This window comes from Cheilinus undulatus, linkage group 7 (genome assembly GCF_018320785.1).
Source record: "Cheilinus undulatus linkage group 7, ASM1832078v1, whole genome shotgun sequence".
In the NCBI taxonomy this organism is placed as follows: Eukaryota; Metazoa; Chordata; class Actinopteri; order Labriformes; family Labridae; genus Cheilinus; species Cheilinus undulatus.
The window spans coordinates 25,622,866-25,643,780 of NC_054871.1; the positions used below are offsets into that span (position 1 = coordinate 25,622,866).

The 20,915-nt window shown below is 41.3% G+C and overlaps 2 protein-coding genes across 2 annotated transcripts; both read right to left on the bottom strand.

Annotated features, from left to right (window-relative positions):
• Positions 1 to 6,111: 6,111 nt before the first annotated feature.
• On the bottom strand, positions 6,112 to 8,539 carry LOC121512239 (leucine-rich repeat-containing protein 15-like). Its single transcript, XM_041791409.1, has 2 exons — positions 8,521 to 8,539; positions 6,112 to 8,265 (listed from the first exon to the last, which is right to left on the bottom strand). Exons 1-2 carry the CDS (start codon positions 8,537 to 8,539, stop codon positions 6,707 to 6,709), a joined length of 1,578 nt encoding a protein of 525 aa, XP_041647343.1. The 3' UTR covers positions 6,112 to 6,706.
• Positions 8,540 to 12,809: 4,270 nt separating this feature from the next.
• Positions 12,810 to 20,915, bottom strand: lrrc15 (leucine rich repeat containing 15). The gene is made up of 2 exons (XM_041791076.1): positions 20,712 to 20,915; positions 12,810 to 15,098 (listed from the first exon to the last, which is right to left on the bottom strand). Exon 2 carries the CDS (start codon positions 15,092 to 15,094, stop codon positions 13,373 to 13,375), a length of 1,722 nt encoding a protein of 573 aa, XP_041647010.1. The 5' UTR covers positions 15,095 to 15,098; positions 20,712 to 20,915; the 3' UTR covers positions 12,810 to 13,372.

The window sequence follows — 20,915 nt, forward strand, 5'->3', positions numbered from 1 at the left end:
TCCACAGGAAGGTTATTGTATCTCAGATGAGCACCGTCCAAGCTGACTTGTACTTGCCAGGTGTATTGAGAGTCCATACCAACATACACTCATATCCTCCTGACTAACAGTAGTTCAAATTTGTCCTCTGTGAAGGACATTTCTAAACCTGAATATCTCCCACCCACTGCATACTACTGAATTAACTCCTTTTGACATCTACAGAGGTCTCACACGAATGCAAATTCAAAATGCTTTACAAAAAGAAAAAACACAGTGACATTTGAGAAAAACACAAAAACAAAAGTTCACAACACAAATACAAAAACTTGCTGCAGCGCATGAATACAAACACTCAGCGCCGTGCATGGATACATAAACTCGGCACAGTGCAGAGGCAAACAGATTCCACAACAGCACAAAAATACAACAACTTTGCGCAGCAGATGCAAATAAAAAGTCACAACGGAAGTGGGGCCGTTATTAGGGACGGACCGATTCCATCAAAGCGGGAACCTCTGAAGGCTCTGGATACAATGGCCATGACACCAGCACTCACAACCACAATGCAAACTAACTGAAGACACGCTTGGATCGAGTAATTATAGTAAGTAAACACTGTTCGTTCTTCAGCTCCACTTTTTGCACATTTTATTTTGTAATCGATACATTTTAGAAGTAATTTTAACTGGGAAACAGCGCGTTTGTGACTTCTGTTGTGACTTTTTATTTGCATCTGCTGCGCCAAGTTGTTGTGTTTTTGTGCTGTTGTGGAATCTGTTTGCCTCCGCGCTGTGCCGAGTGTATGTGTCCATGCGCGGCGCTGAGTGTTTGTATTCATGCGCTGCAGCTTTTTGTGTTTGTGTTGTGAACTTTTTTGTGTGTGTTTTTCTCAAATGTCGTGTTTTTTCTTTTTGCAAAGCGTTTTGAATTTGCATTCGTGTGAGACCTCTCGGGCACCGTAACAGAGGACATTTAGGGCTTTTCAATGATAACAAATGTGAAAGGGTGGGGCTTTGGTACCTTTTTCTTTCTCATCAAGGAAAATGGTTTCCTTCAGTGCAAGCGCATTTTATGGGAAGAAGAAAATTAAGTGCATAATACTTTTTACTGAGCAAATTTTGGCTTGAAATGTTGCTGGCATATTTTATACAAGTCTCTTAACAACGCATTGAATTTTACTGCAAACTGCTGATGGAAACTCAGATATTGAGTTGTCTGATGAAAAAGATCAAGATGCATGTGTTTAAGCCAGGTGGACAAAACACATGCATCAAGATGTTGCAGATCCGGCTGCAAAAGCAAAACATACTGAATGTGATGTGCACAAAGTGCAAGGTATTCCTTTGTGTTTCCTAGAGGGGCCTCATCACAGGCTCAGCATGTAACTTGACAGGCTCAGAGGGCCTCATCACAAGCTCAGAGGGTAACTTCACAGGTTAGAGGGAAACTTCACAGGCTCAGAGGGACTCATCACCGGCTCAGAGGCTAACATCACAGGCCCAGAGGGTCAAATCAAAGGCTCAAAGGGTCACATCACAGGCTCAGAGGGCCTCATCACAAGCTCAGAGGGCCTCATCACAGGCTCAGATGGTCAAATCACAGGCTCAGAGGGCCACATCACAAGCTCAGAGTGCCTCATCACAGGTTCAGAGGGTTACTTCACAGGCTCAGAGGGCCTCATCACAGGCTCAGAGGGTCACATCAAAAGCTCAGAGTGCCTCATCACAAGCTCAGAGGGCCTCATCACCGGCTCAGATGGTCACATCACAGGCTCAGAGGGTCACATCACAGGTTCAGAGGGCCTCATCACCGGCTCAGATGGTCACATCACAGGCTCAGAGGGTCACATCACAGGTTCAGAGGGCCTTCACACGCTCAGAAGGTAACATCACAGGCTCAGAAGGTCAAATCACAGGCTCAGAGGGCCACATCACAGGCTCAGAGGGTCAAATCACAGGCTCAGAGGGCCTCATCACAAGCTAAGTGGGTAACTTCACAGGTTAGAGGGAAACTTCACAGGCTCAGAGGGCCTCATCAACGGCTCAGAGGCTAACATCACAGACCCAGAGGGTCAAATCACAGAGGGTCAAATCACAGGCTCAAAGGGCCACATCACAGGCTCAGAGGGCCTCATCACAGGCTCAGAGGGCCACATCACAAGCTTAGAGGGCCTAATCACAGGTTCAGAGGGTTACTCCACAGGCTCAGAGGGCCTCATCACAGGCTCAGAGGGTCACATCACAAGCTCAGAGGGCCTCATCACAGGCTCAGAGGCTAACATCACAGACCCAGAGGGTCAAATCACAGAGGGTCAAATCACAGGCTCAAAGGGCCACATCACAGGCTCAGAGGGCCTCATCACAGGCTCAGAGGGCCACATCACAAGCTTAGAGGGCCTAATCACAGGTTCAGAGGGTTACTCAACAGGCTCAGAGGGCCTCATCACAGGCTCAGAGGGTCACATCACAAGCTCAGAGGGCCTCATCACAGGCTCAGGGGGTCAAATCAAAGGCTCAAATGGTCACATCAGAGGCTCAGAGGGTCACATCACAGGTTCAGAGGGCCTTCACACGCTCAGAAGGTAACATCACAGGCTCAGAAGGTCAAATCACAGGCTCAGAGGGCCTCATCACAGACTCAGCGGGCCACTTCACAGGCGCAGAGGGCCTCATCACAGGCTCAGCGGGCCCCTTCACAGACTCAGAGGGTAACTTCACAGGCTCTGCAGGCCTCATTACAGGCTTAGAGGGTCAAATCACAGGCTCAGAGGGTCCCATCACAGGCTCAGAGGGCCACATCACAGGCTCAGAGGGCCTCAACACAGGCTCAGTGGTCAAATCACAGGCTCAGAGGTTTAAATCACAGGCTCAGAGGGCTACATCATAGGCTCAGAGAAAAACTTCACAGGCTTAGAGGGCCTATCACAGGCTCAGAGGGTAACTTCACAGGCTCAGAAGGTCAAACCACAGGCTTAGAGGGCCACATCACAGGCTCAGAGGGCCTGATCAAAAGCTCAGAGGGTTACTTCACAGGCTCAGAAGGCCTCATCACAGGCTCAGAGGGAAACTTTACAGGCTCAGAGGGCCTCATCACAGGTTCAGAGGGTTATTACACAGGCTCAGAGGGCCTCATCACAGGCTCAGAAGGTAACATCACAGGCTCAGAAGGTCACATCACAGGCTCAGAGGGTCACATCACAAGCTCAGAGGGCCTCATCACAAGCTCAGAGGGCCACATCACAGGCTCAGATGGTCAAATCACAGGCTCTGCGGGCCTCATCACAGGCTCAGAGGGTCAAATCATAGGCTCAGAGGGTCTCATCACAAGCTCAGAGGGCCACATCACAGGCTCAGAGGGCCTTCACAGGCTCAGAGGGTCACTTCACAGGCTCAGAGGGCCTCATCACAGGTTCAGATGGTCAAATCACAGGCTCTGTGGGCCTCATCACAGGCTCAGAGGGTCAAATCACAGGCTCAGAGGGTCTCATCACAGGCTCAGAGGGCCACATCACAGGCTCAGAGGGCCTCAACACAGGCTCAGGGGGTCAAATCAAAGGCTCAGAGGTTTAAATCACAGGCTTGGAGGGCCACATTACAGGCTCAGAGGGCCTCATCACAGGCTCACAGGGTACCTTCACAGGCTCAGAGAGTCACTTCACAGGCTCAGAGGGCCTCATCACAGGCTTAGAGGGTCACACCACAGGCTCACAGGGTCAAATCACAGGCTCAGAGGGCCACATCACAGGCTCAGAGGGCCTCGTCACAGGCTCAGAGGGTAACATCACAGGCTCAGAGGGCCTCGTCAAAGGCTCAGAAGGCCTCAACACAGGCTCAGGGGGTCAAATCAAAGGCTCAGAGGTTTAAATCACAGGCTCGGAGGGCCACATTACAGGCTCAGAGGGCCTCAACACAGGCTCAGGGGGTCAAATCACAGGCTCAGAGGTTTAAATCACAGGCTCAGAGGGTAACATCACAGGCTCAGAGGGTCACACCACAGGCTCAGAGGGCCTCATCACAGGCTCAGAGGGCCTCATCACAGGCTCAGAGGGTCACATCACAGGCTCAGAGGGCCAAATCACAGGCTCAGAGGGCCTCAGTACATGTTTAAAGGTTTACTTCACAGGCTCAGAGGGCCTCATCACAAGCTCAGCGGGCCTCATCACAGGCTCAGATGGTCACATCACAGGCTCACAGGGCCCCATCACAGGCTCAGAGGGTAACTTCACAGGCTCAGAGGACCAGATCACAGGATCAGAGGGCCTCATCATAGACTTAGGGGGTAACTTCACAGGTTCAGAGGGTCAAACACAGGCTCAGGTTATTACTTTTTGAAGCATCATACCAAATAAGCACAACAAAGCAAAACAAAACAAAACAACAGTGATAGTGAACAGTTATGTGGATGTGGATGGCTTATGTGGATTAAGGATCGGTTTCACACGTATGGCGTTCAGATGTCCACTATAGTGGGCACATGATATCTCAAAAATAAAATCTTAAAAAAAAAAGAAAAAAAAAGTTTTCTTTATTCTAATTACCTTACAAAAATTGGGGGATTTTCAAAAATGTGACTGGACAACATTTTTTTTCCTGGTAGTCAGGAGGATAGGGTGATATTTTGTACAGATGAAATCTGTTCAATTTATTAGTATTCAATTTTGCATTGCACAACTATGGCAAACCCCATTTAGCCAATTTCACTGTACAGGAAGCTTATAAAAAGTTAAAGACCACTAGAGCACCCAAAATAACCTTGATTTTTTTTACAGATTAGCCTGACATAATTAGCATGAGTTCTGTTTTCCTTTAATCGCATTTACTAAAAACAGACATACACTGTTAAGGCTTTTTAAGTATTCAATTCATCACACAGTTTTCATGACAGTAATTAAAGCACTGATGTAGCTATTTTTAATACCCCAGGACAAAGTATTACTTTATTACCATCCATTCCTTCTATATACTACATTTTAGTTATCTTAGACATGTCCATAACAGAAATTGTTCAGCTCATGCTTGTCCAACAGATGTCTAAGACCCAAAAGATTTTCTGCAATGTTTGAGAGTATGTCTTGGATTTACAGCTGTAGTAAGTGATTTATTTTTAGTATCGTATGCCCACAAAAACAACACAACCCATCAGGGTCTTGTTATTAACGCCATCTAACAGAATAACACACTTCTGCAACACCTCCTCATGCTGCACTCTCACTTGAGGAAAACCAGCAAGCTGACAGAAACAAGTCTTCTGTCGCACATGAAAAAAACTCACAGGGTGAGGCTGTGTTGGCATAGTAGCACTGCGTATTTGTTCATGTGTTAGTAAGACACAGAACTTCTTGAATTTTTAATCTCTGTCAAATACATCACATTTTCACAATGCTGTTTCTTAAAACTGTGTGTAACACACACACTCTAAACATTCTCTATGGTATGTAAACATTTAGCCATTTTAAAAAATGGATCTGCACCCAAACGGAAACACCTTGCCCCCTGAAAGACCCTCCCCAGAAATACTTTAGTAATGTAAACCCATGTGTGCTCGGTCAGTAGCACTAGCCTCTTCCTCTGGCTAACATTCACGTCTGTGCCTGGGTTATTTCAGCTGTGGAGTTTGCTAACTGGTTATTGGCGTCACATTTCCTTGCTAGCACCCGCTTCATCTGCACCTGTCATTTCTAACATCCTAAACTGGTGCAGGCTTTGAAATGGCCATAGTACGAAAAGACTCATACAGTTGTTAGAAAATGGGATTTGCCTTTTGAATCAGGCAATATTTTACTGAAGCAACCATAAAGAAAAGGTTTTTTTGTTGCTATGATAAGTGATGATGAATTCTTAGGTCAAACACAATAATCCTATATTCCTAATTAGTTTAGGACAAACCATTTCTCTTCCTTCCATTGGCCCCAGTTAGACTGGGCTCCTGTTTCTCCCCTTATGAAAAGCCTTGCATCCAAATCAGGAAAACCAGGCGACAAATTAAAGACTTTATTTGCATTTATCTCAAAGACTAAAATGTTAGTGCTGGACTGTTGAAAAATCACTGTTAAAACACAGGCAGAGATGAGCATCTGTGCATTCATGTTGGAAATAAGTGTGGACTTATTTTCTAAAAAGAAAGTTAGACTTTTTCCTTTTAAAGAATGCATTTATTCAGTGTACATCAGCATGTAAAGAGTGCATACCAAAAGATTATTTTTATTCCAGTCGAGTCAAAATGGCATGTAAGATTTTGCATAAGAGAAAGCTAGCAACACGTTAAAAAGTATCCTATTAGCAGGAAAAGCCTCAGTCAAATTGCCGTTACTGTCAGAGAAAATGGGATAAAGGTATAAGAAACTACTCAATGAAGCCTTAATTTCTGTGAGAAGGGAGCTTTGTTTCATTGAGGTTACATTCACCATTCACTGCCATAACCATGTGGCTCAAAAGCTGTTTTTTTTTTTTTTTGATTTTTATAACCAGTACATCTTCTATTCACTTGTGTCTTAGCAGGGAGGTCTGAATGAAGCTGAAGCAGTTATACCTGCTGCCTTTGTGATCTCATAATCAGCTCTATCTTATGGGATCACAAAGCAACTCTATCCACATTTGCCAAGTCAACCACAGTAATCAGTGAGCAGCTCCTCTGTGCTTCTAAAGTTCATGGGCTGCCGGTGTTGGGCGGTCAAGCCTAAAGTACACACTTGTTGTTCCTGGCCTTTAAATCTCTGCTGCCTTTATTATTCCTCCTGCAGCTCAACGTGGTGGCCGGGGTTGTAGTAGTGGCGATGATGGTTGTTAGCTTGGCGCGTTGTACCCACTGTGGTGGTTGGGGTTGTAGTAGGAAGTGTTGTAGTGGCAATGGTGGTTGTTAGGTCAGTAGTTGGGAGTGTGGTACTCACTGTGGTAGTGGTTGCGGTTGTAGTTGGCAAAGTGGTGGTTGGTGTTGTAGTGGTAAGAATGGTGGTCTTCAGGGCCGTCGTTGGGAGTGTTGTTGTAATCATGGGAGTTGTTGTGATGGTTGTTGTTAGAGGAATGATCGTGGTGAGGCAAATGAATTGCTCCTCTGTCAATGAGGTCATTTCCTGTCCTTTTAGATTTTCGGGATGCTCACACAACACAGGATCCCCAACCTTTTCAGGGTTTTGCTTCATCCAGAGGTGTAGATCAATCAGATTACAGTCACAGTGCCAGGGGTTGTCATTAAGATAAACCTTCTTTAATTTGATCAGAGGTTGAAAAATGTCCCCAGGGAGCGTCTGCAGGTTGTTATGAGCTAGCTTCAGTGTTATCAGCGATTGTAGCTTTTCAAACACATTTTCATCCAGTGAATCAATCATGTTGTTCTGTAGATTCAGGTCCTTGAGTTTCTCAGCACCTTCAAAATACTCAGAATGCAGTGTTGCAAATTGATTTTTTGATAGATCCAGTTTTGTTAGCGCCTTCAGAGGGCTGAGTATCCCTTTAGGAAGAGAGCTGAGGTTGTTTTGGCTGAAACTTAATTGTGTTAGTTTGGGCAGATCTCCAAAAAGCACTGCAGGTAGACTGGTTAGTTTATTCTTGTGCAGTGTCAGTGTTTTAAGCTGTGGGAAGCCAACAAAAAAACCCTCAGGCAGATGAGTCAGGAGATTACTTTCCAAATAAAGCTTCTGGAGTTTACCTTTATGTGGCAGTAAATTTGGTGGCAGTTCCACAATTTTGTTGCCATGCAAGCCAATTTCCCTCAAATTTGGCAAATTCTGAAAGATGTCTTCAGGAATGGTTGTGAGCTGATTCTCATAGAGCCTCAAGGTCTGCAGTTTGTTCATCTTTGAAAACCAGTCAGTAGACACAGCAGAGAGATTGTTTTTAGCTAAATGGAGGAGTGTGAGGCTCTCAAGATCATCAAAGACCCCATCCTCAATCATTTGGATCTCATTCCCGTGAAGCATGAGGTGTGTTACCTTTTTTAAGCCATCAAATAAGCCTTTATCCAGACGACGCAGCTTATTCATCATCAGCAAAGTCTTCTCCAGGTTGGAAAGGTCTCTAAACACTCCCACAGGAAGTGACATCAGTGGATTGTTGGAGATCTCGAGGTGCACCAGGTTTACCAGACCTGCAAAAGCTTCTGGCTCAATTGAGGACGTTTTGGTGTTTATAAACTCCACCTTTGTTAGAAAGGTGAGATTAGAAAAGGCTTCATCAGGAATTGTTCTAATCTGGCTTTCCACAAAGAAAACTTCTGTTACGCCAGGTCTCAAAGAGCTTGGGATTCTCGTTGTAGATGGACCAAAAACAAACTGGTTTGCTTCGCAGCCTTTGCATCTCCACAATTGTTGGTTTGAGTCATTAAAGACTCAAATAGTACCAAACAACAGAACAGTGACTTCTGTCTTCAACATCTCTATAAAAAAGACAAAATGCAAAAATATTGCAATGATTTTCATTCAAATAATAAAGAAGTTTGGATATTTTTCAGATATGTAAGTAACATCATAACAAGCTGTATTTTTCTTATCAATAAAAAATGTGTTAAGAAAGTCAAATGCCAAAAAACTGAACTTCTGCCTACCTTTGTATCTCCTGTCCATGGATGAAATGATTATTACAGCAGAGAGGAGACACAAACAAACTCAGTCTCATTAGTTATCTTCAGCATCAATGTTTACAGCCAACCTAGAGTTGGTTATATTACACGTGAGGCAGGGTGTAACACATGTCTGCAGTTCCAGATAAGAGCCATTTTCCAGCCAGTTTCTGCACTGCAGTGATGCAAGATATTTTATGTTTGCATGTATAAATTATTTCAGTTATTGGAATTAAGGTAAAAATGCAAGGATATTTTCAAAGTTAAGGAATAATTAAACTTTTACCTCCTACCATCACATGTCAAAGGTATTCAAGGCTATCTTTCAGGGCACCAGAAGATTTTATAGGCTTTAATGCTTACCCTTCATGGACACACTCTAAACATTCTCAGTGGTATGTAAACAGTTTGCCCACAGAGACCAGTTCCCTGAAAGAGCCAGTAGGAGTCCTCCCTAGACATAATTTAGTAATATAAACCCACATGTGCTAGGTCAGTGGCACTGGAGCCTGCCCCTTGTTAACTCAGCCGTCTTGCCTGGCCTCAGTCAGTTTTTGGAGTTTACTAAGTGGTTGTTATTGGGGTCAGACTCCCTGGGTAGCTTCCACTTCTCTAATTTCTATTCTTACATCCCAACTTTGGTTCAGACTTTGAAAAGCCATACTAAGTAAGACATGGCCATTACCTTTATACACAGGCAACATTTTACATGAATAAGATGTGCATTTTTGTTGCTGTAATGGGTCATGGTGAATATTTAGGTCAAAGACCATTTATCTTACTTCCCTTGGTCTCCAATTAGACCTCTCCAAGAGAGATGGGGACTCTTTCACCCAAATCAGGAAAAAGAGGACCAGACTTCAAATGAAAGGCTTTACTTCCATTTCGCTTGTGCTTATCTCCGGTTTCTACTGTCTGTTGATTACATTTTGATTAAACTTCCTCATTTAAATAATAGGAAGTAATTAGACGTTAAAACATATGCAACTCATTTGTTTTGTCTGGTGTTTGTCACAGGGACTTGACAATGTATTTGGTGTTGTGGCCAAATGGTTAAAAAAGTTTTGCCAACTTCCTTCCATAAGATGGCAGTATTTAACATTCAGGGAATATTCAGTAGACAAAAGGTAAGGGTCCAATAAGGATCTTTCTTATTGTGTTAATTTTGGCCACTCTCATGGAAGAGGCACATCTTGTGATGATCTTATCTTGTCCTTTAAATGCTAAGACTTTCTGACCAGAATTCTAGTCATTCTGCCTTTTAAACTTCAAATGTTTTACACATTTTGATTACTTTCCGTGAAAATGTTAAAAAATTCCCTGATGGTCTTCTTTTCTTATGTGGATCATAAAGAGACATCAGTATTTATACTGGTTTGTTTTAGAGCCAGCTAAAACCTCGGCAGCCGCACGATAGTTACACCCGAACTTTCTTTTTGACTGTTAGTCAGAGGTGTTGGCATCAGCCATGTGGGGAAAAAATAGACTCTGCCTAAATACCAGAACTGGCGCCTGATTTGTGGTACATTTGTAGGAATTTGTCTGACAAAGAGCCATGAAAACCAACAGACTCGTCATCCCTGGTGTCCTTCCAGTATTTCACACCAAGGTGTGAAAATGACACATCCTGCTGTCTGATAGGAGGAGACCTTAGAAGAAACTGTAAAGGGTTTAAGACAAGTAAACCTCTCATGACCCCCTCCTCCTTGCCTTTTCATCACCATTCCTGCAGCAGACCATCTGCCTTCCAGGTATCCGTATATGAGAGCTAAAGGCAGCCCATGGAACCCGAAGAAGATGATATAGCCTTGCTCTCACAAGAAAGTTGAGCACTGCTGCTAACGACTTTCCACTTGCTGGAACAAACCATGGAAGAAGCATTAATAGACTGACCTCTGCTCACTCCTGGATGTAAATGGACAACAGACTCTTATCACACCGTGATCACAACTAGGAGGCTTTGTTTGGGCAGAAGTAACTGTAGGAAGTAATTCATGTGCATTTGTTGAAAGCTGCATTTGTTGTCCTGTTGTTTCTGCGTATCTGTTGTTGATTTACTTTGCTGTGTCCATTTATGTCCGATACTTTGAACTCACTTACACAAACATCAGTGTAGCTGCTGTAGAATCAAAGTCGGGCCACAAGGTTTCTGAGTGGTGAAGTGACCATACTGTGATTGTAATTGAGAGCTCAAGTTTCTTTATTTGCCGCACTGCTCCTTCCTGTTTTTCTCAGTCAATTCTTGATTGAATATCTATTTCACACCATCACATGTAACCACATGTGATTCAACCATATTGCCTCCTTTGTTCTCTCTCTGTCTCTCGCTCTCTCTCTAACACGCACATGCTCACCATGCTTTCCAATATGTTAAGGCTTGCAGTTAAATTTTCATCATAGTTATTTAAGTGTCATATATTTTGCTTGATGCTGCATTGTTAGATAAATTCTATTATTTATTAAAGAGGAGTTATTTTAATTTTTACTGTGGGACTGATTTTTGCTCCTTTATGGTTGTTGTTCCCTGCTCTAGGGTGGTGCTCCAATATTTATTATTCTTGATTTGTAATTGTATTTATTATTTTAACGATCATGATAATAATCATTATTAATATTTTAACAATAACCAAAATCTAGAATTACAATTCCCAACAGATGTTAAGAAAAATAAATCATGATGTGTTCAAATGTAACTTCAAGAAAAGAAGTTTCAAGAAATTTGAATAAATTCAGTTGCTTGGAAAAAACAGGATAAACAACTTTTGCTGAAAAATAAGATGTCTCGAATCTTGTTGTCTTGAATTGTTAAAGGGTATCAATATTGATTAAAAAGATAAGGGTTCTCCTTTTGAAAAGGATTTTATTTTAGTTGCATTATTGATAAGGCATAAAGCGGTGCTTAGAATTTAAAATGATATTACAGTTTGGATAATTAAATTAGTTCAAAGAGAATTAACAAGACTAAAAGTCCTGACTAAAATGTAAGGGGTTTTTATTGACAGAAATCAGAATTTTTGAATTTCCATGACCCAGTGTTCATTCTGGCAGCTACTTAGTATTCATCTTTATAGTTTTGGCCATATTTTAGTCATTTATAACATTTATAGTTTTAGTGTAACTTTCATTGACAAAACTCAAAAACCATTTTGGTCCTGTTTTAGTCAATAAAAAGTCCTTACATTTAAAGCTTTTTACTCTTAGTGACAACCTTAATTCTATTTGAACTAATTCAATCACCCAAATTCTAAAAGTAAAAGAAATGTAAAACACTCATATAAAGGCATTACCAAATACTTGAATTAATTTTGAATATTCTAATGAAAATAGTGACATATCTTACATGCACACTGGAGAAATGTTAGGCATGTCAAGCATCATAACAGAGATTTGAGCCAGAAAACTAACTCTGTCTCTTCTCTGGCACAGAGCCAGGCAGCTGGGCTCTGATCATAAGGTCAACATAAGGTCAAAGGGCAGGATAATATCAGGAGTGCTTTCTCCTCAAGCAGCAACCTCTGGTCCTGAAAAATGAAGCCAATGCCAAAGTGCAAATAATTGCAATACCGCGAGTGTCCACTTGAGGCTGGCTGCAGGAACACCAGAAGTCCCATCAGGACACATGTTAAACAGACAGTTTTTACACTAGAAATAAACTGGTTTACAGCCTGGTTCAAAATATCAAACCTGTCTATTAGCTAGTGTGTAATTGTGCTCTTGCTGTGGGGGAAGGGATTTTTTGTACCACAATCGTTTAGATTATATTTAGGAAAAACCTCACTGCAGACTGCTTGGTGCATCTCATTTGATTGACAGATAGCTCGACAGGCAGAAGCTACATTTCTGTCAACCAGAATGCTAGCTAGCTAGCTGACGGGAAGTTGCCCACCAAATTAAAACTGTATATCCATTTTGCGATAGAAAATGGTTAAATGTATGACAAGAGTGTTCCTGAATGAACAAACAACAAAGCAAATGTATCCCATCATCTTGGACATATTAGTCCTGACTCCTTATTCAATCCAGTTTTGTTTCATTTTCTAGATCCAAATTTTAGCATTGTGATTAAGGAGGTAATGCTGGGTCCTGAGGCTAGACCAGTTGAGTTGTATTACGCAGTATTTGTGTGTAATTCTACTGCCACACTTGCTTCATTTGCAGAATCTTTCCTTCTAAGATGCATTTAAGTTGAGTTTGAACTAGTTTACTAAAATCATAGTTAGATTTTCCCTTTTAAAGATTGCATTTATTCAGTGCATATTAGCATTTAAACAATGCAAACCAAAAAATGATTTTTATTCCAGTAGAGTCAAAATGACAGGTTAATTTTGCATTTGAGAAAGTTTGCAACAAGTTAAAAAGTCTCCTATTGTTAGCAAGAAAAGCCACAGTCAAACTGCAGTAATTGTCACAGAAAAATGAAAAAAAAAAAAGATCCATGAAACCACTAAATGCAGACTTAATTTCTGTAAGAAGGGAGCTCTGTTTCAGAGAGGTTACATTCACTGTCATGACCATGTTGCCCAAAGTTTTTTTTTTGTTTGTTTTGTTTTTCATTTTTACATCTAGTACATCTGATATCCATTCTGTTTCTACGGCACTCATGAAAAAATACTGGCTGGTATATGTGTTCAGTACAAACCAAAAACTAATGATTTCAAAGCTGTACTTGACTTGTCTAGCAGGTAGGTCTGAATGAAGCTGAAGCAGTTATACCCACTGCATTTGTGATCCTATAATCAACTCAAAGGTCCACATTTGCCCAGTCAACCACAGTCATCAGTGAGCAGCTCCTGTTTGCCTCAAAAGTTCATGGGCTGCTGGTGTTGGGTGGTCGAGTCTAAAGTACAGAGTTTTTATTCCTGCGGTTTAAATCTCTCCTGCCTTTCCTATTCCTCTTCCAGCACAAACAGCAAATGATGACTGTGCTGATGATGACAGTGGACACCACTGCGATGATGATGAGGATGATCGATGTGTCGTTAGAGATTGTTCCCTTGTCACCCTGTCCTCCTCCTGCACTGGTCACCTGCTCGTATTCTGATGTGGGGGTGGTTTTTGCAGCAGGTAAGGCAGTGCTGCGTCTAGCTGGAGGGGTGTGGGGCTGCCTTTTCTTCTCAGTCGATGTCAGCACTGGCTCCTGAGTTGTGCTGTGAGATATCAAGTTCTCATCAGCCAGCAGAGCGACTACCTCACCATTAAGACTGAAAGGGGTTTCACAGACGACCAGAGACTGGTTGGTCTTTGATGGATTCTGTCTCAGCCAGTTCCTGAGTGGAAGAATATCCTTGTCACACCTCCATGGGTTCTGCTGCAGGAGCACTTCCTGTGCGACATTCAGGTCATCCAGACTCTCCTGTGACAGGTTGGGAAGGGAGTTATTTTTCAGGTCTATCTGTCCTAGGTGGCTCAGGCCCTGGAGGAAGCCTAAAGGTAGGGAGCTGATGAAGTTGTGCTCTAAGGAAATGTTGACCAGATTGGGCAGACCTTGGAAAGTACCCGCTTGAAGGTTTTTGAGCAAATTGGTGTGAAGGGAAACCTCCCCCAGCTGTTCCAACCCTCTGAAGGCCCCAGTGGATACATAGTTAATCTGATTACGACTGAGCACCAGGAGACGTAGTTCAGTCAGGTTCCTGAATGTGTCATCCTCTATGCGACTCAGGTTGTTGTCATACAGCCACAACTCCCGCAGAGGCATGGGCCCAAACACCCCTGGAGTCAATCTCTCCAGCTGGTTCTCATACAGGGAGATCTGGCTGAGCCTGGGCAGGTTTAAGAAGACTCCTTGTGGAATAAATGTGAGCCTGTTGTTTGAGAGGAAGAGCTTCTGCAATCTCAGAGTCTTTGAGAAAATATCAGGGTGGAGATGAGTGATTTGATTGTCATGAAGTGATAGCTCCTCCAGGTTTCCAAGGTCATCCAAGCTGCCAATGGGGAGTTCCTGTAAGGAGTTTTTATTCAGGCGCAATGTTTTCAGTTTTGAAAGACCTTTGAATGTCTCTCTGGATAGTTGGCTGATACTGTTTCCAGAGAGTTGAAGGTACTGCAGCTCAGTAAGAGGCTGGAAAGATTCCACAGGTACAGAAGTGAAGAGGTTCTTACTGAGGTCGAGGAGTTTCAGACCTGTCAGGGCTGAAAACCAATTTGGGCGAAGGACCAGAAGTTTGTTACTTTTAAGATTGAGAGATTCGAGCTTCTGAAGATTTTGGAACAAGGCATCAGGGAGATCTTGCAGCTCTGTACCAGTAAACCCTAAAGCTCCTATGTTTACAGTGGAGTCAAGAGTTCCAGGACGAACTTCCTTCAGAGTGCTGTCTTTAATGACAAAAATGCCAAGGGCATTAACAAAATCATTCAGATCCTCTGGTTTCAGGGAAGATATGCTGCAGTTGGAGAAGTACAGGCTAGTGGTTGATGAGGGCATAGATTCAGGGAAGTCTGAGAGGCCGCTGCAGAGGACTCTTGTCCCTTGACAAATGCATCTCTCCGGACACGCCCAGACAGCAGAAGAGAGGAAACAGAGAAGCATGAGCACATGAGGAGTCCAGGGTGGGGCCATCATTTCTCTGGAACAGAAGAAAAATATATGTTAAGGCTGTAAAGGTCAAAGTTAGGTTGGCTATGACCCTCTGTTTTATGGAATAAAGAGCAAAGAACCGCACTGAAAGCTTTGTCATGATGGAAAAGGTGTTTTAGCTCTGCTCTCCATCTGCTTCAGAATAGCTGAGTTTCCATTACCCTTAGAAATGCGCAAAATCTAAACAGCGCAATAAAAAGCTGTTAACGGTAAAACCTAAGTTTTGGAAAACCTCTCAAATATTGCTAAAAAGTTTTTACATGCTCATGAAAAGGTTTTTCAGAAGTTTTGATATGGAAATATATTGCAAAGTGTTACTGCAGTTTTAAGTCACAAGACGTAACAAATGGTGTCACATGACCTCACTCCAAGACAACATGATGCAGTACGTATGGACAGAGGAGGAGGCAGAGACTTTTCATACTATCATACATATACCCTTATACATAGCTTTTACCATACATATTGACTTTACCTCTAAACTATCATTGGTTGCCTTCGTTTTTTTGTTCAAAATTATTAAGGCAACCGCTGTAGCTGTAATCGTAACCGAACCAACACCCAACAGGTTTTGAGCGTCCAGCTTCCTTGCAGCAGAGTCAAGGGAGATGGGATTTTACAAGAATTACGAGGCTCATGCCCAAAACTGTAGTCAATGGAAACACATCCGAAGTGCAAATATACTTTGTCGAAATTTAAGAAACATCACTTTTATTTTGTTAAAAACTCTAATGGAAACTCAGCTGATGAGACTGTGATCGTTACAAGTGGGGTTAAGTTGTTTTATAAGCCAGTATATGCAATGGCTGCTACCGCTGTTAGCATGGATGTAGCTGTAGAAAAGCAGCAGTTTAATCAGACCTAGGTCACATTTCTTTATCATAACAAGAGCACAGACCATACTGAAAACCTCTCTTGGCAGAGAGGATGTTTTTGCACGTCTCCCGATTTGTCATTAATTTTAGTCATTGATAAGCTCCGCTTTTCATAAACCATGGCAGGGCCAGCCTGTGCAGCTCAGGCATTGGAGCTGCAAATTTCTACTACCTCATGTTGTCTTGTCGGCTCTGATTGGTCCATCATGAATGCGACGGACAGAACGTTCATCTAATTAACTTGCAGGATGTTTTTGAAACCTCCTGCCCTTCCCAAACACTTTGTATTGGGAGATTTGAAACAGTCTAACAGTCTGATCATTTGAATAAATGTAATTAGTTACTTTCCACAGTTGCAACCAGGGTGTGTCTTGTAAGGTGGACAAAGGTAAAGTTGGCCTCCCTTGAAAGCTGTTTTGTACAAACAAGGTGTCAGTATCTTTTTTTTTTTCCCTTTTGTTAGCCAGCTGATTTTTTTTATTTTTTAAGTCCTGAATAAATAAATGTGATGTTATTAGTCTCTTGTGTTAATTATTAGGTATAAATAAAGTTAGTATATGATACTTTAACCCTCTGAGACAGATGTTGTTATATATGATAGGAAGAGAGACAGATTACAAAAATTTGGATAACATTTAAACTATAAACCTTAACTACTTAAGTTTTTTTTTTTTTTTACTGTTTACGGGATTGCTGGCGCTCCCATTTGCATATCTGTTTTTAACTGCAGGTAAAATTGTAACCAAATGAGATAGAGCAATAATTCTTTTTGCATATAAAACCAGAGGAGTAACATTAACATATCACACATTCAGTGTGTTTTAGAGTACTGTTTCCTTCTAGAAATGTCCTTCATTCTTTTGCGTGAATGTAGTACAAAGCGCACACATCAAACAACATCCGGGCTATAAATGTGTTGTTTCCTTGCAGGTTACAAGTCACACTTATTATTGTTTCAACATGGTCTCCTGCAAACATATGTATGCTCAAAAGTATCTGGCACACGTAGAGATTTGATTTCACCACTGTGAATAGTTTATTTCTTCTAGAAATGCTGTATTTTTTGCAAATTGAGCCAAATTTCATTTTGTTTTGGTTTTTGCCAAAGTTTATAAAGATAAGTGTATTTCAAAAATTAAGTTACATACTCAAAATATTTTTTATGGGTTTAATTTATCTTGTGCAACTTTTTACAATCACAATTTTCAGGGATACAGCTAAAATATCTTTGTATTTAGGAATATGTGTAAAAAACAAAACAAAAAAAAACTTTTTTCATTTTTCATGTGTTTTTTTTTTTTGCACTTTTGAGCAATATCATTAACATATCAATAAAATTTGGGTTTTAAGGGTTGTATTGATGTATAGCCACTTCAATTACTCCAAAAAATGGCACTACAACGTCAAAATGTAAAGATTTGCTCTGGTGGACTTGTTCTATGGTAGGTCATAAAGGGTTAATACACTTGTGTTTTTCCTTTGGAAGCCCTCCACTTTGCCATTCTAATGTCACTATCCATGCCTTTGTAGCTCTTACTGAGGCTTTTTAATTGATCCTGGAACTTGGGTGACTTTCCTGGGTCTTTAAAGATTAAATCCACTCCATTAATGCTGATTTGTATGCCTTTTTATCCATTTTTAATCAATTCTTGATCTATTCTGCTGCTAGCTGCTAATGCTATCTGCCTTAACATCTATTTTGAATCCCTCAGTGCATTAGGAACAGGCTGTGACTTTGGCTTTGCCAAACTGGGCATATCTAACTAGGCAAATCATGCAGGAGGAAATCTAAATAGCACATAATGGAGAGAAAGAGAGACAAAGAGGCTGTGGTGAGGCCCTCTATGTCACTGCAGACAGGAACTGCTTTGAAAAATGGCACAAGTAGAGTCATCACAAGGAAGTACAAGGACTTTTTTGTAGATATGTGAATATGTTGAAGACATTTTGCCACAGACTGATTACTTTTTCAATGTTTGGTCCCTAAGAGATGGGAGGACAAGTTTGTGCAAAAAATTTTTTGGTTCTTAGTCATTGTTTACTGTGTGTCACACATAAAAATCTTTGCGTTTAAATCCATTAAGGTTTTTCTTTTGTCTTCATAGTCCCATAAGTTCTTCAGATTTAAAGTTACATTACTGCAGTGCATATTTTTAAAGCCAAGGTTGTTCCTTAAAAGGATATTTAGAACATGACTGTTCACCACAGGGTGGATTTTTACGAACTTTTTAATATGATTAGTCCAGGCAAGACTAAATGGCTAAAACATAGCTACAGACTTTAGATAGACTTTAGAATGCAGAATTACTGGCACTGCTCTTGCACAAAGAAACCTAGTTTTCTTTCAGATTTGATCCTAGAGGGGGATTTTTGTTCTGTATTTTCTTAACTTTACTGTTCCTGAAGTTTGAAGAACAACAGATTATGGTTTCCTGATCAGTAAGTGAAGAGACTGCTCTGTTTCTTATCCCTCCTCTTAAAGAACAGCTGCAGACTGGATTCTTGCTCTTTAAATCACTACCATAATAAGGCTGTTATACGGAAAGCAACCCTAATTAGTAACAGTCCCACATGTTGCAGCCTCAGCATTCCTGTGTGAACCCAAAATGAGACATTTGCATTGATTTATCCAGAGCTGTACTTTTTTCTTGTGGCTTGAATGATGCTCTTCTGCATTGTCATGAGGACTGGCTGATACGTCACCGTCTTAGGAAGCCTTTAAGCCCTTTCAAAGTTAACAAAGCCAAAAAAGATTTTTAAAGTTTAGGGGAGATTTTTTTCAAATGTATCCCCATATTTCACTGTATATCCTTTCTGCATACAGACAATGTTATTACTCCCAACCATTGCTATGTGTTTAACACATTTCAGCATGCAGACTGCGGCACATGTTTGAGACTGTGGCAAAGGCTGTGCTCACTGGAAGCTCCAAACACAGTCGTGCCAACTTACTGATCCAGTTCTCTATACAAGCCCTTGAAATTTATGCAACTTAGAGTTGGCAGGCATGAGTAGTTCTTTAGTGGGTGAAATGTATTAGGGTGCAGGAAGAGTTCTCCAAGGAAGTTAACTCTCTTAAAACCTCCAGTTTGTCCCAAAAATAAGCTCGGTGACATTTCTTTCTTTTTCTTTCTTTCTTTCTTTCTGTCTGAGAAAGTAGAGAAATATCCCAATTTACAGTGCCTATAAAACTATATACCCTCTTGGATGTTTTCCCTATCAGTGCTAGTAGTCTTACAGTTAGTGAAATGAGGATCACCTGAGTGCAATGGTTGTGTCTCAAGTGATTGTAGTATAAAGACACCTGTGTCTGGAAGGTCCATTCAATGGTTAATCAGTATTCCCGGCTACCATCGCAACATGAAGACAAAAGAACACCCCAAGCAACTCAGACAAAATGTTATTGAATAATCAGATGGATACAAAACGTTTCCAAGGCACTGAACATTCCCCGGAGTTCAGTTCAGTTCAGTTCAGCACAGTGGTGGCAGCATCATGCTATGGGGATGCTTCTCAACAGCCAGCCTGATTGAGACCTATCTACATAGACTCACTGCTGTGATTAGAGCCCAAGGTGAATCTACTAAATAAGGGGGTAGATAGACTGACATTAGCACTTTGTAGAATTCTGTTTTCACCTGTTTATTAGTATTTTTTCTTTTTGTCATAAAAAGCCAAATTATATTGAGTGTGATTGAGTTATAAACTCATTAAAATGGTAAACATCCAAGGGGAGAATAATTTATAGGCACTTTATTATAACTTATATAGCAGTTTATTATTTTGACAATTTAACTCTGCTTTTTAACAAATGTAATTTTCCTTTTTCAGGCTTGGAGTTACTTCTACATCAACCACTTTGCTCAGTCCTTAATAATACAGCATAAAACTTTCCTTCTTATTTCTTCAGCCAAGGTTTGGTAGGAAGCTCCTTCAGGGTTTATTGTCATCACCACTTCCCTTTTCTTTACATCAGTGAATCTGAAGGGCCTGAGGTTAGATTTCAGTCAGAGATGTGTTTCTGATTATGCCACCACTGGAAACTAAAAGTCAGCTACATGTTATCTCCGTGCAGTTCCTCTTTCAGGGTGTCAGTCAGAGAAATATCAGCACATAACAAAAAAACATGAAGCATTAAAACAGCTTTAGTAGCAAAAACAAGAATCTCCCTATGTATGAATTAAAAACTTGACAGCTAAGCCATGTTTCCTCTCTGGTAGTACATACTGCTCCAACCAAAACCACTGTATGCTGACAGCTGGAACAGACTGGAATGGTCTACAGCACAGTGTAATGGCTGAAGCATTTCCAGTTCACTAATAATTGCTTTGATTCCTGTTTTTGTCCAACTCAACATAGCTGAAGGACTGGCTCTTAAAGTGTTAGACTGTGAATTTTCAGGAATGAAGTTAAGTTTTAGCTAAAACTTAAGGGTTTTAGTGCCTGTGTATCAGATTTAGAATTAACACTCTTAGCTAAAGAAACAGGGAAGATCCCTGATTCACTCACGTCAGAACATATTAAGAGTCATTTGCACAGATTTGTAGTTTCCATACAAATGCAAATATTTTAGTTCTAAATCAGTGAATTATTCAGTTGTATTCAGTTGAAGAATCATCCGGACAGACTTGCTGCTCATTAATTGTTTCCACACTAAATCTCTCTGCATTTTTATCCCAAGTATCAGATTGTGTTAAGCAGAACTGCATGCTGTTTGGAGAACTTACCTCCTGTGGTGCCAGATGAATGAGTGAACACTGACAGGGACTTGGTGTGGTTATCTTTTATATGCTTCCTCCCTTCCTCCTCAGCTTTTCAAATCCTCTGATGAAAGTTTCCAGCACGTCTCACACCATCACATTTTCCTGCTCTTTGTCATCACCCCGTTCCCTACACTAATCTTGTTTTTTTCTTTTGTTTTTGCCCTTAGC

Bases quoted from the DNA above. Each gene is read 5' to 3' on its own strand.
- lrrc15 (XM_041791076.1), bottom strand. From the start codon at position 15,094: ATGATGGCCCCACCCTGGACTCCTCATGTGCTCATGCTTCTCTGTTTC.